The sequence below is a fragment of the Jatropha curcas genome, chromosome 9 (assembly GCF_041381405.1).
Source record: "Jatropha curcas cultivar XTBG-Jc1 chromosome 9, XTBG_Jcur_1.0, whole genome shotgun sequence".
Taxonomy (NCBI): domain Eukaryota; kingdom Viridiplantae; phylum Streptophyta; class Magnoliopsida; order Malpighiales; family Euphorbiaceae; genus Jatropha; species Jatropha curcas.
In genome coordinates this window covers 24,923,934-24,936,652 of record NC_143159.1, presented here as the reverse complement: position 1 = coordinate 24,936,652, position 12,719 = coordinate 24,923,934, and the positions used below count along the sequence as shown (strand labels likewise).

At 32.2% G+C, this 12,719-nt stretch overlaps 2 protein-coding genes across 2 annotated transcripts in view; both read left to right on the top strand.

Annotated features, from left to right (window-relative positions):
• Window positions 1–3,586: 3,586 nt before the first annotated feature.
• Window positions 3,587–8,713, top strand: LOC149493894 (CMP-sialic acid transporter 4-like). The gene is made up of 15 exons (XM_089725529.1): window positions 3,587–3,885; window positions 4,168–4,228; window positions 4,352–4,415; window positions 4,537–4,648; window positions 4,818–4,897; window positions 5,394–5,469; window positions 5,581–5,681; window positions 5,857–5,928; window positions 6,404–6,452; window positions 6,565–6,606; window positions 6,820–6,941; window positions 7,122–7,181; window positions 7,677–7,725; window positions 8,109–8,203; window positions 8,373–8,713. Exons 1-15 carry the CDS (start codon window positions 3,859–3,861, stop codon window positions 8,431–8,433), a joined length of 1,071 nt encoding a protein of 356 aa, XP_089581655.1. The 5' UTR covers window positions 3,587–3,858; the 3' UTR covers window positions 8,434–8,713.
• A 2,556-nt stretch (window positions 8,714–11,269) lies between these two features.
• Window positions 11,270–12,719, top strand: part of LOC149493893 (serpin-ZXA-like) — a 6,974-nt gene continuing 5,524 nt past the window's right edge. Inside the window, exon 1 of the mRNA XM_089725893.1 lies at window positions 11,270–11,742. Coding sequence (XP_089582019.1) covers window positions 11,438–11,742 — 305 coding nt within the window. The 5' untranslated portion in view covers window positions 11,270–11,437. The remainder of the gene's footprint in view (window positions 11,743–12,719) is intronic.

Below are 12,719 nucleotides of genomic sequence, written 5' to 3'. Positions count from 1 at the left end.
ATTGTCCATGTGTTTTTTTTAAGATGGCATAATGAGAAGTTATATAAATAAAATTATTCTTTAATCATAATAATTATTATTTTCTTAATCCGTGTGTGAAAATAGAAAGTGAATTATTTTTTTGAAACGAAAAAAATATCAATTTTGATCTTTATCCGCTCTCGGTCCAAAAAATTATTGACATGCAGTCAATTTTAAAAGTTGGCTCCACAAGCATTCAATAATCGCTAAGCGTTCTATTTAAATGAACAATTAAAAGAAATTAGTCAAAATTAAAAAAAAAAATGCAAAAGTCAGGCCTTTTTTTTTTTTTTTTTTGTCATTAAGTCAAACTATATATATATGCTAAGGAAATACTTTCTCATTCTATGTGGAGTGATCTCTTTGAAAACATTATTTTTCTTTTTTTTTTTTTTTTGTATCTTTTCTATTTCTCTAATATTAATTTTATTTATGTAATGCATTTTGTAGTTTTTCTGTTGTTTTGTTGTAAACTTGCAATTTTAAGTGACTTTTTTTTTTTATTTCACTATTATTAATCTCAGTTATGTAATTAATTTTTCTTTAGTTTATGAATTATGAGTACCTTTTCTATTCCTTTAATATTAATTTTATGTAATGAATTTTATAGTTTTTTGAGATTTAATTTTAGTTATTATATGAGTAATTTTATAGTTTATTTGCTGTTTTATTATAAACTTATAATTTTAAGTGACTTTTCTATTTCTCTATTATTAATTTCTATTATACATTTATTATTTAATATAAATAGCATGTAAAATATATATTGTGTTCTATATATGAATTGAAGAACCGTTCATTTTCTCATGTTAAGGAAATTCATTATTTGGATTTTATTTTAGTTATTATATAGTTAATTTTTTAGGCTTTTATGTTGTTCTGTTGCAAACTTGCAATTTTAAGTGACCTTTCTACCTTTGTCTAACATATTTTGGAGTTTTTATGATAAGTTTTAATAATAAAATAACTCTTTTTTTTTAGTATTGGGGAAGGAGGGATTCAAACTGGATCTATTGCCAGGTCATAATGCATTTACCACTACATTATATCTTGATGTGTTAATAATAAAATAACTCTTAATAAGTTCGTTTTATCCTCGTATGTTTAGGTTATTTATGTCCAAATTAACATTAAGTTTTGTTGAAGTATTATCTTTTGTTTTAGTGTCTAGTTTTTGTTTTAGTATCTAGTTTGCCTTTGTTTGGCAATGTACTAAGTTTCTATTTTTAATGGAGTGAGCTACTTTGGCTCAGTACTGGTCTTTAATTGCTTCAGGATTGTTACATGTTTGCTTGTATAGGTCTCGGACAGGTGAGTGATATAGCTCGAATCTTTTGGATAATAACTTTTTTCATATATTTAAGGTCTATACATAGATTGGAAAATTTTTGGCATGTATCCTATTTGCTTGCTTAGGATCTTTGAGCGACATAGCTCAAAAAATCTTAGTGCATAACCTATTTGCTTGTTTAAACCTTCGAGCGACATCACTCAAAAATTTTTGGCAAGGCCTATTCACCCACTTAAGGCCTTTAAGGAGCGTAACTCAAAAATTTTTGGTTCATAGTAGATTTGCCTACTTAAGGCCTTCGAGCAATACAGCTCGGAATATCTTAGCTTTGTGTTGCCTTAGGCTCATGACTATTTGTTTGCTTAAGGCTTTCGAGCGACATGACTCAAAATGTCTTTGCACATAAACTTTTTTATCTTCTTAAGGCCTTTGAGCGATGTAACTTGGAAAATATTTAGATTGCAGCATGTTCACCTGATTAAGGCCTTTGAGTGATATAACTCAAAATATATTAGCTTTGTTTTGCCTTAGTCTCGTAGCTTATTCGACTGTTTAAATCCTTGAAGTGATGCAGCTTGAAATATCTCGATGCGGAATATTTTTGCCTCCTCAAGACCTTAAGCAACGCAACTCAGAAAATTTTTAGCATGTAGCTTGTTCACCTGCTTAAGGTCATCAAATGATGTAGCTTGGAATATCTTAGCCATTTTTTTTTTGGCTAGGATCAAAGCCTATTCGCTTGCTTATTAAGTCCTTCGAGTGAGTAGCACAAAATATCTTGATATGTAGCCTGTCTGCTTGCTTAAGGCCTTCTAGTAGCATAGCTTGAAAAATTTTGGCTCACAGCCTGTTTGGCCGCTTAAGGCCTTTGAGCCATGTAGTTCGAAATATTTTAGCTTTGTTTTGCCTTAGATTGATAATTGGTTTGCAGTGTAGGACTTAATTAAGCAAGTACTGTAGCTTGAATTGAGTTGCTTATTGAATTGAATGTTGAGACCTTTAATGGCTATATTAGAGAAGCAAAGACAACGTCTTTTGATTGTGATGTTGGAAGAAATTAGGACATCATTGATGAAAAGGAACTATTTTAATAGGCTAAAAAGAGAGAAATGGAATGATTTGGTTGGACCTAGAATACTTGTGTGCGAAGTCCATTAGATTGAGAAAACTTCCAGTCGAACAATGCTTAAAATAGCTTTATGGTGTCACTCAAGGTAAAATATGCTCTTGTATAGCATGACAACTATCTGGAGTCTTATGCTCATATGTCATTACCTATTGTGAGAACGTGCTTTTCACACTCTCATATTAATAAAATTTGATCACAAAAGGTGTAGTTCAAATCGATAATGACTCCGTCGAAAACCGGAGATTAACCTAGTAGACAAATGTGATTTTTGCTTACTCTTTCAACATAACACTTCCCACAAATTGGATTTTAGAACATAATTTATACCATTAGAAAATGCTAAAAAATATTTTTCCAATGGTATATTACAGGCAAAAATTAGAATTTAAATGAGCCGGAATCATGAGCACAAAATTACTGCACATTAAAAGAACTAAAAAAGTGACCTCTATTCACACTTTGGATTATATCTCGAGTTATAGATTAAATTTTTGGATCATTCAAGTTGGATTAGAAACTCGATATCTAGAGCTTTTCAAAGATATATCATGAGCTAAAATTGGAGTTGAATTGTACCTTGAATCACCCAAATCAAAAATTAGAATCAAACCATACCTACTGACCAATAGGGGTCCTCACTACTAGTTAGCCAAGCTTGACCGTCGGTCAACCCTGGATGGTCGGCCATGATAGCTAATTAGCTTCGACAGGCCGACCTTGACCACCGGTCAGGAATGGCTGACCACCCCCTAGCCAGTCCCTGATAAAAAAAAATCACTCGAAAACACTCTTTTTAACTCATTTTTCAAACTCTTGTAGTCCAAATCTCACATTGCTTGCTGCCTTGCACACAACCTCACCTACCATGTTTCCTTATAAATACCCCTCCAAAATCCATTCTCTACTTAAAAAACTCACATTTTTGGAATTGAGGACTAAGCAGTTGAATAAGACTAAATCTTTAAAATTGTGCAGTAAATTCTCCAAATAGTAAGCATAAATTAATAATTTTGGCATAACCTCAGGGATTTCATAGTAACTTACCCTTAATAAAATAAAAAAGTTGAAAAAAATCTGAAATGTTTGTACTAGCTTTATTTATTTATTTTTTTGTCGTTTGGTCTAGTCGTAATGCTACTGCCAAAAACTATGTCGTTTCCCCGTATCTCCAGTTCCAATTGTTTTCTCGTTCCTTACTCTCGCTGTCCGAGTTTTCAAGCGCACAGCACAATTTTCTCCTCCTCAGACTTGCATCCTTCTTTTATTTGATTTTGCAATTTTGAATATGGCGAAAATCACCGACACATTCTGCAACAGATAGAAGTTGAAAGTGTTCAAAAGAAATAGAAACGTTGATTTCCACTTTCTACATTACCAACTGAGAGAGATCTGCGTGTAAATTTGCTTTGTTTAAGAAATGGAGTACAGGAAAATCAAGAGCGAGGTATGCTTTCTTTCGATTTCTCTCTTAATTTGTACTAGAAATCAAATCCTAATTAATTCTCTTGGTTTATCTTCTATCAGTTCTAGTGAACTCGACATTGATTTGCATTTTCCCAGATTTTTTTTTTTTTTGAAATGGATAGTTTTGAACAGTGTTAATGGTTTGTATTTAGTTTAATTAGTGGAAAATTAAAATGGATAGCTCTTACTATTTTGCATTTTTTTAAGTGAAGAGAGATGTGATGTATAGTACTAAAAATTTTATGATACGTTATCTTTGTAGGATAAAGATGAGGTTACTTCTGGTGATGACATAGAGAACTTAAGAAACAATTCTATTTCAGGTGCATTTTCTTTTCCAACATTTTATGTTAATCTTGCTGCTGTTCGAGTATTATAACTGCTCCTTCAAGATCTAACTGGAAAATTTTGTCGTTTCGGTGTGCTTATTTGCCCTTGAATTGCAGTTCCTGTAAGTAATGCGGGTACTTTGGCAGGAGGCTCCAATGAAAGATCGAAGTGGAAATGCAAGTAAGATCTGATATTAATAATAGTTATTACTATCATTGGCAGTTTGGCACAAACTAAGGAAGTGTGTATTGTGTTTCTTATAATTAATTGTGTGAATTTTGCTTTTTCTTCATTGGAATAGGACCATTGTTACACTTGCATTGACTATTCTCACAAGTTCACAAGCCATACTTATTGTTTGGTCCAAGAGAGCTGGAAAGTATGAATATAGTGTTACTACAGCAAATTTTTTGGTGAGCATATTATATATTTCATTTGAGATAAAAAAAATATAGATCAGAAGCGGCTCCTTAAACAACAGTTAAGAACTGCTTTTACACACAGGCACACTCTTAGGTGATTCCCAATATATACTGTCCAAGTCTATTGATACTAGAGTTTTATCTATCTTTCTGTGGATAGGTGGAGACCTTGAAATGTGTCTTATCACTTGCTGCCTTGGCAAGAATCTGGAAAAATGAAGGTGTTACAAACGATAACAGGTTACCATCTTTTTATTATTAATTTGCGATTTCATTTTCCCCTCTTGAGAAAATTTGCAATAATGAGAATTTTTTATGCCATAGGATGATTGAAACAGTTCAATGGTTCACCATCTTGTGTGAGGTTATAGTTTTAATTTCCTTATTGCTTGTTTGGCTGTAAGTTAAGGGCATCCTTGTGTGACTACATTATGACAAAGAAGCAACCAAGCAGAATGTAAAAACAATTGTTCCACTAAAATCTCAAGTGGTCTTCTTCTTCTTTTTCAGACAAACATATTATGGGACTATATCCTTGTCATGCATGAATAATATTTTCTGCTATCATGATTAGAAAATTTTCAAATATTTGCACATCTATAGTATTAACTTGATTGGCTTTACAACTGCAATATTATTGCCTGCTCATTGTGTCTATTAGTGGTACTGTTCCTTGACTTAAATTACTTAGAATTGTGCAATGTCTCATGTTTCGTGAATCTCTCTATTCATCCAGGTTGACTACCACCTTTGATGAAGTTAGTGTTTATCCCATTCCTGCAGCACTTTACCTAGTCAAGAATTTGCTCCAGGTGGGTTATGCTAATTGTTTTTTGATTTTAATTATCAGCAATAACAGGACATTCATGTTTGGATGTTCTTTCAAAAGGCCTTATCATTTGTTCCTTGTAATTTTGTGGCAGTATTACATCTTTGCCTATGTAGATGCTCCGGGTTACCAGATACTCAAGAACCTTAACATTATCAGCACTGGTGTTTTATATCAAATGATACTTAAGAGAAAGTAAGTTTTTTCAGTTTGCACCATGTACCTGAATATTATAATTTATGGTGGAACATATTTTAAAAAGATTAGCAGATAGACGAGGTGGTTAATATTTACTTAAGCTGAAGACACACTTAAATAATAATGGTTTTACAAGATTCATGCACATTGTATGTTCTAATTTTGTTTTCAGGTTAAGTGAGATTCAATGGGCAGCTTTCATTCTATTATGTGCAGGATGTACCACAGCCCAGTTGAACCCTTCGTAAGTTTCATCACTGTGCTGTTTTCATTTTCTAGTTTTATATGATTGTTCCACTTTTTTTTTTCCTCACTGATGGACATGCACAATGTGTATGTTTGAAACATGCACCTGGCTTTTAGTCAAGTATAGGATAATGAATTTTCTTTGGAAATTGGGTATAAAATTTAAGCTACCAATTAATGTATCTGTGGATAATGACCATGATCGAGAATCAAGTGTTAAAACAGGCGTTTATTTGTTATAAAATGGAACAAATGATCTGAATGAAGGTCCCTTGTTCAAATGCTGTTAAGCTGTTAAGCTGGGATGTAGCTCGGGATTTTGTGAAATAGGTTTCTTACCCTTGTAGCTTAAGGCCCGATGGGCCTTTTGACATTTTCCTCTCCTCTTTATAGTATAAACTTCATTTCAAATTCAAATTATTTTATTGATTTAATTGAATGACTGCTGTAGAAAATGTCATTCTTTTTTGCAGTTCTGATCATGTTCTTCAAACTCCTTATCAAGGATGGATAATGGCCATTGTGAGTCTTTTACATTTTTAGGCTTTTAGTCCATTGTAAGACAGCATATTGAAATAGAAAAAAAGCTCTGCCTATTCATTTGTCGGGCTAGTAATAAGCGCTTCCTTTGCAGGTGATGGCCCTTTTAAGTGGTTTTGCTGGAGTGTACACTGAGGTGTGTTTTCAAGTCCAGAGAGTTTCTGCCTTTATTACTTGGAGTTTTGCTTGATGTTTAGAATATTAATTTATCTGTTACATATTTTCATCAGCTATGACCAAGAATTGGCTTGAATAGTTAGTTATTAATTTCAAACATTAAGAATTCTCTCGATCAAGGAATTTCTCCTCTGGATGGCATAAACGCTCAATATAACTTTGCTTTTGACAGGCTATAATTAAAAAGCGTCCTTCAAGAAACATAAATGTGCAGAACTTCTGGTTATATGTCTTTGGAATGGTCTTCAATGCTGTTGCCATTGTGATTCAAGATTTTGATGCAGTGCTGAACAAGTAAATCTGATCTCCCGTTATTTCTTGATTATGATTGAACTCCAATTCTTTATTTACTTTGTAGGATCTCCTTATTATGCTGATTTGATTATACTTTTTCAAAGCCTGGTTATAATAAATTATATTGCTTTGTTGTTCTTCACAATGGTAAATTGGTTATATTTATGTTTTATCTTCCAGAGGGTTCTTCCATGGATACTCATTAGTTACAGTTCTCATGATTCTCAATCATGCACTCAGGTTTGTTATCTGTCTTTTCTTGCTTGTCTTGTTTGTCAATCGTTCACTTTTTGGCAGCAAATTTAATTTTTTGGTTGCTGAGAAAATTTTGAAATCTTGGTAATAATTAATGATATATGGTGCGATGTTAGAAAGCCATTTGTGGTTGAAAGTTTTCATTTTTTTTTTTTTTTAAATCATTGTAAACTACTATTATATATGCCGCTATAGAAATTATTCGTTGCTTTATGAGATCCTCACTCCAATGTATTAACAGAAAGAAAAATTGAAAAAAAGACTTGGCATTATTAGGTGTTTGAGAAACAAATCTATGAGCTTAGTTACTGGTAGCATAAATGACACGACTATGGTAGAAGCAAAATGCTGATGAATAATAAAGGATTGCTTAATTCTGCATATATCATATTTCTACTTGATGAACATTTATGGCACTTTTTTAAAGCATTCCATCTGTCATCTTTAGACGATATGTATAATAGCTCATGTTCTGTGCAGTGGCATCGCGGTATCCATGGTAATGAAGTATGCAGACAATATTGTAAAGGTAAAAACATACTCTTGGAACTTTTAGACATTTTTTAATATTTTCATAAAAGCAAAGTAAATCTATGATATTTCATTCCATAAAGGCTGTATTAATTATTGATAGTGACCATAAAAGATGATCTTCTCTTCTCTTTCTGTCTACTAGAATTCAGTATGATTTCAAAAATATCATATTGTGCTATTTCAGTGAAAAAAAAAAAAGGTGGAATATTAGGTACCATTCTTGAGGAAAACTGGGTCTGATTTTTCTCTTGTTTATTATTTTAACTCTTAATAGATTTGGTGTTGAGTATTGAAAAAGACAAGGAAATGGATCAGCAGCATATTTATGATCTTTGAAGTGTTGTTCCTCTATTTAATTAACTTTCAAATGCTATGCAGGTCTATGCTACTTCAGTGGCAATGCTTCTTACAGCAGTTGTCTCTGTCTTCTTGTTTGGCTTCCATCTATCCCTTGCTTTCTTCCTTGGCTCAACGTAAGCTGACTATAGCACACACTTCATCTGCTTTAACTATAGTCTGTGCATCATCTGCCTTGTTTATAATACACGTGGAGTGTAGTAGTATTATTTATTGCAATGTTCAAATGCAAGGTGCTTTACTGTTTTTGTTTACTGATACTGTTTACATCTTTTATTTTTTCAGTGTTGTCTCTGGCTCGGTGTATCTACACTCCATTGGAAAGCTAGCAACAAGACAACGATAACGACTTTTGCCAAATTCAGTGTAAAGGCTTCTATTATTTTTATTTTTTCCCTACAGCTATCTTGGGATTTTACTTATTTAATATAGATTACTGTAAGAAAAGCATTGTACGTTTTCCTTTTCTTTAATTCTGTTAGAATTAATCATGAATTCATGATCAACAAATATGCAGTACTGGAGTCTTGTAAGTCCTCAATACGTGCTTTTTTAGAAACGTAATTACTGAAATGTTAATCATTCATAGGAAATTATATCATTCCAGTGCAGTATTTTACTGTGAATCTCCCCATCAAAACTAAGAATGAAGAGAAGTCCATTCAGTGATAAAACTTTGACATTGAAGTAGTGATGTAATTATCCTTTTTTGGTTAATTATTATTTCCATTTTGGATTGTAGCGGCTAGAGATGAGCATTTGGTTCGGTCTAGACTGAGATGAACTGGGGAGCAAAACTGAACAGCTCTAAATAATCGAACTGAACTGAATGGTCGATTTTACTTTCAGGCCTTTTTTTTTTAGGCTTATCTTTGGGCTTCATGAAACCGAACTGAGCCCAAAGAATTTGTGTTTTTTTTTTTTTTAATTTTTTTTTTATTTTATGAAAACTGACCATTAGTATCTGAAGATAGTTTCTTCTTTTCTTTTCTTTCCCCCCCCCCCCCCCCCAATTCTGTGTTCTTTTAGCATCTTATGATTATTTAACGAGTCTCTGACTTGAGCAGCTAATAGTGTGGAGGAGATTGCAGCACGCTTTTGGGATCCGCGTGGGATGACAATTGATAATGATAACCGATGATAATAATCCACTTCACTGTTTCGGGCCCAACAGAAAAATTACATTGCTAAAGTCCTCTTAACCCTGCATTTGTTTGTAAAAAATAGTTTTCAAATGACTATTGAAAATTAATTAAAAATATTAAAATTTTTACTATAAAAATATTAATATTAATATTATATAAATTTTATATTTTTTTTTTAAAAAAATATTGTTAACTATAAGAAAAATAAAAAAATAGTAAATTATGAAAATTGCCAGTAACCGATAGTGGTGATTGATGATGATCGGTGGTGAACTATAACTTGTGGTAATAAATTTATAGGGTTATAATAAATTTGTCAATGGCTAAAAAATGTTTTACTCTTTTAAGAATGAAACGTCATTTTCCTTAAACATGATTTGATTTTTCTTGATTTATTCTTCTGAACGCTCTAAACAACGAAATTGTAAAAAATATTTTTCTACAAACGAAAAGTTGATTGTCATTAAAAATGACAATTATATATAGTAAAATTTATGAGATAAAAATATATCTTCTTAATCGTTGCAAATTAATTTAAGTATATGGCTGTAAAATAAATTTAGGATGAAAATAAACATATAAAAAATTTTATGGATGAGACTACAATAAGAAAAGGACCGTTTTCAGAAGTATAAACCTTTATGGACATTATGAAATAAGTCCAAAATCCGTAATTTGCCGACAGAAGTATTATTCTAAGTCTTCTATGACTTAACTGTTTTGGCAGCCGTTGAATAGTTTTTTTCATAATTTAACTGTTTTGGTGGCTGTTGAATAATTTTTCATAAAATATAAAATGCTAAAAACTAAGTTAAATATTATATGAGTTAATTTTTCACAAAATGCTACTTTAACCTCTAAAAATTAGTAAATACTATGTTACCGAACACTATAAAAAATACGTCAAGACACTGAAAGTTACCTCAGAAGCTGTTGTTGAACACAACCTTTGTCAATGAATTCCAGTAGCATTTTTTACAAAACTCTTTTTTTAAAATTATTTTTATTTTCCTTCCCTTTTATTTCCAAATAAAATCTAATCTACTCGAAAAACTTATCTAAACCAGGTCCATCAAAAATTCATTTGTAAACCAAATCAATGAAATTAAGAATTTTTATTGAAATGATAATATTTCTAACCATACAATTATAAAAAAAATAATAATAAAATCAAAATATTTTTTAAAAATCTTTAATTTCATTTGTTGGATCAGTACACATTTTCAATTCCTTATTAATCCTAACTCAATCAATGGCAGCAATTATCACATAAATTCAAAAAATTAACTTGAACAAAATTCTAGGAATATTTCTCAAATCAATATGAATTCAACAATTATAGCATGAATTGAAATTCTAACTCGATCGTTATATTAAGCTCATGCATACTCGCTCTTTTATCACATGTGTTAATCAAATTCAATATAAACTTCAAGAATTAACAAAGATTCAAGCATATCAACTTTAAGTAACTACACTAAGTAAATTTCTAGATAAGTAGAGGAGTCACAAGCGGTCTCATTTAAAATTCATTTTCCTTATACTAAATTCGTATCGGTTGACAGAATTTACCTAGACATATAATTAATTAAACAATAATCACCAAAAATATTTTATCCAATAATAGCTATTAAATAAATAAAGACAAAGCAATAAATAAAAAAGAACACCAAAATTTTAATGAGGTTGGGTTAATTTTTTCTACGTCCTCAGATACTACTAAATTAATATTTCACTGAAAAAATAACAAATAGAGAGAGAAGAGAAAACTCTTCCAACACACTAAATACTGAGGACAAGCTGGATTAACTTAAAACTCAAGAAACTAGGCTATTTTTATAGCTAAAATCTCCCCGCTTCCTTTTCAATTTACGGATTTAGGAATTTGTCCCAAAACATAAAAAAATATATTTTTATATAGTCAAGTGGGTTGGAGCCACTTTGACCGACAATTAGCGCCACTTCAACTCTAACTACTTAGCTTAAAATTTAAGCTACGCGCTTACATGAGGCAGATGATCACATAAACCCTTTGCATTTTGCTTTATGAGCACAAAAAAGTCGATCTCTCAAGCTTTCTTAACAAGGTATTCTCTCTCCTTTTTGGATTTCTTTTATTAAGCATTTGTTGATATTATTCTAGTTTCCATTTTAATCAATATAATCTCTTTTTATGAACTCTGTTCTTGGTGAAAGCTGAGGTTGATGGCTGACAGTTGCACAGTTCCAATGGAAAGTGACCCAACTCCAATGGAGATAGACATAAACAATAGGCTGGCATTTGGAATGCGCATAGCTAAGCACATGATTCTCCAAGAAATCAATAACGGAAGCAAACAGAATTTGGTGCTGTCTCCATTATCTCTACATGTTTTATTGAATCTTTTAGCTTCAGGCTCCGAAGGACGTACTTTAGAACAAATGCTAAACTTTCTTGAATCAGAAAGCATTAATGACCTTACTACTCAGTCTTCCCAAATGATGGATCTTGCAAAAATTACTGAAGAAGAGTTTCCTGAATCTGAAGTAAACATTAGTAACCTTAATTCCCAAGAAGGATCTTCTAATATTCTTTTTGGTGACGGTAGACCATACGCGGTGTTAGTCAGATTGGCATGCATGGTACGCATGATTGGCCACCAACCAAAGAACTTTGTCAGTCAGAATTCGGTATGCATGGTTGGCCAACAACCAAAGAAAGTAAGGCAATGGTTGGCCAACCACCAAAATTCTAGATCTATAAATAGAGCACTTCCATAAGTGTTTTTGCATCAACTCATTCAGAGAGAAATCCATTAGCTAGGTTCAGAGAGAAAGCTTTGGTGAGAGAAAATTGAGAGTAATTTTCTTGAGTGAATTTATGAGTTGTGGGTTATAAGTGTTGTAAACACTTTGTATAATTTTTCTCCTGTTAGTAAAAGATCTGCAGCAGCTCCGGAGACGTAGGCAGAATTGGCCGAACTCCGTTATCAAATTTGTGTGTGTTATTATTCCGCTTTTATTTAGCATTCTCACTAATCTAGTTTTATAGGAAATTTTGAGTAATTTCCCAACAATTGGTATCAGAGCCGAAGGTTTTGGCAGGTCTAGCCGGTTAGATAGCGGTACCGGATTCGTGGATATATTTCAAAAATAAATATATCACGACGACAAGAAAATTACGACGAGTTTATTGGTGTTGTCCGCTCGGAGAGTCGTTGCAGAATCGACTTAGTGGTGAATAGCGGAGTTAGACTCGAGTGGGAGCAATGGCTGCAGATGAAGGAAAGAGGAAAATTGAAAAATTCGATGGTGCAGATTTTGGCTTTTGGAAAATGCAGATAGAGGATTATCTGTATCAGAAAGGTCTTTTCCAACCTCTCTCCGGAAAGAAGCCAGAGGCTATGAAGGAAGAAGATTAGAATCTTCTAGATAGACAAGCACTCGGGGTTATTCGTTTAACCCTCTCCCGCAATGTTGCCTTCAATATAGCAAAAGAAAAGACCAC

What these genes read in the sequence shown, in the direction of transcription:
- LOC149493894 (XM_089725529.1), top strand. Translation starts at nt 3,859, where the DNA reads ATGGAGTACAGGAAAATCAAGAGCGAG. An exon ending in ACAGGAAAATCAAGAGCGAG is followed by an intron (nt 3,886 to 4,167) that starts GTATGCTTTCTT and finishes TTATCTTTGTAG; the next exon opens with GATAAAGATGAGGTTACTTC. An exon ending in CAAATGATACTTAAGAGAAA is followed by an intron (nt 5,682 to 5,856) that starts GTAAGTTTTTTC and finishes TTTTGTTTTCAG; the next exon opens with GTTAAGTGAGATTCAATGGG.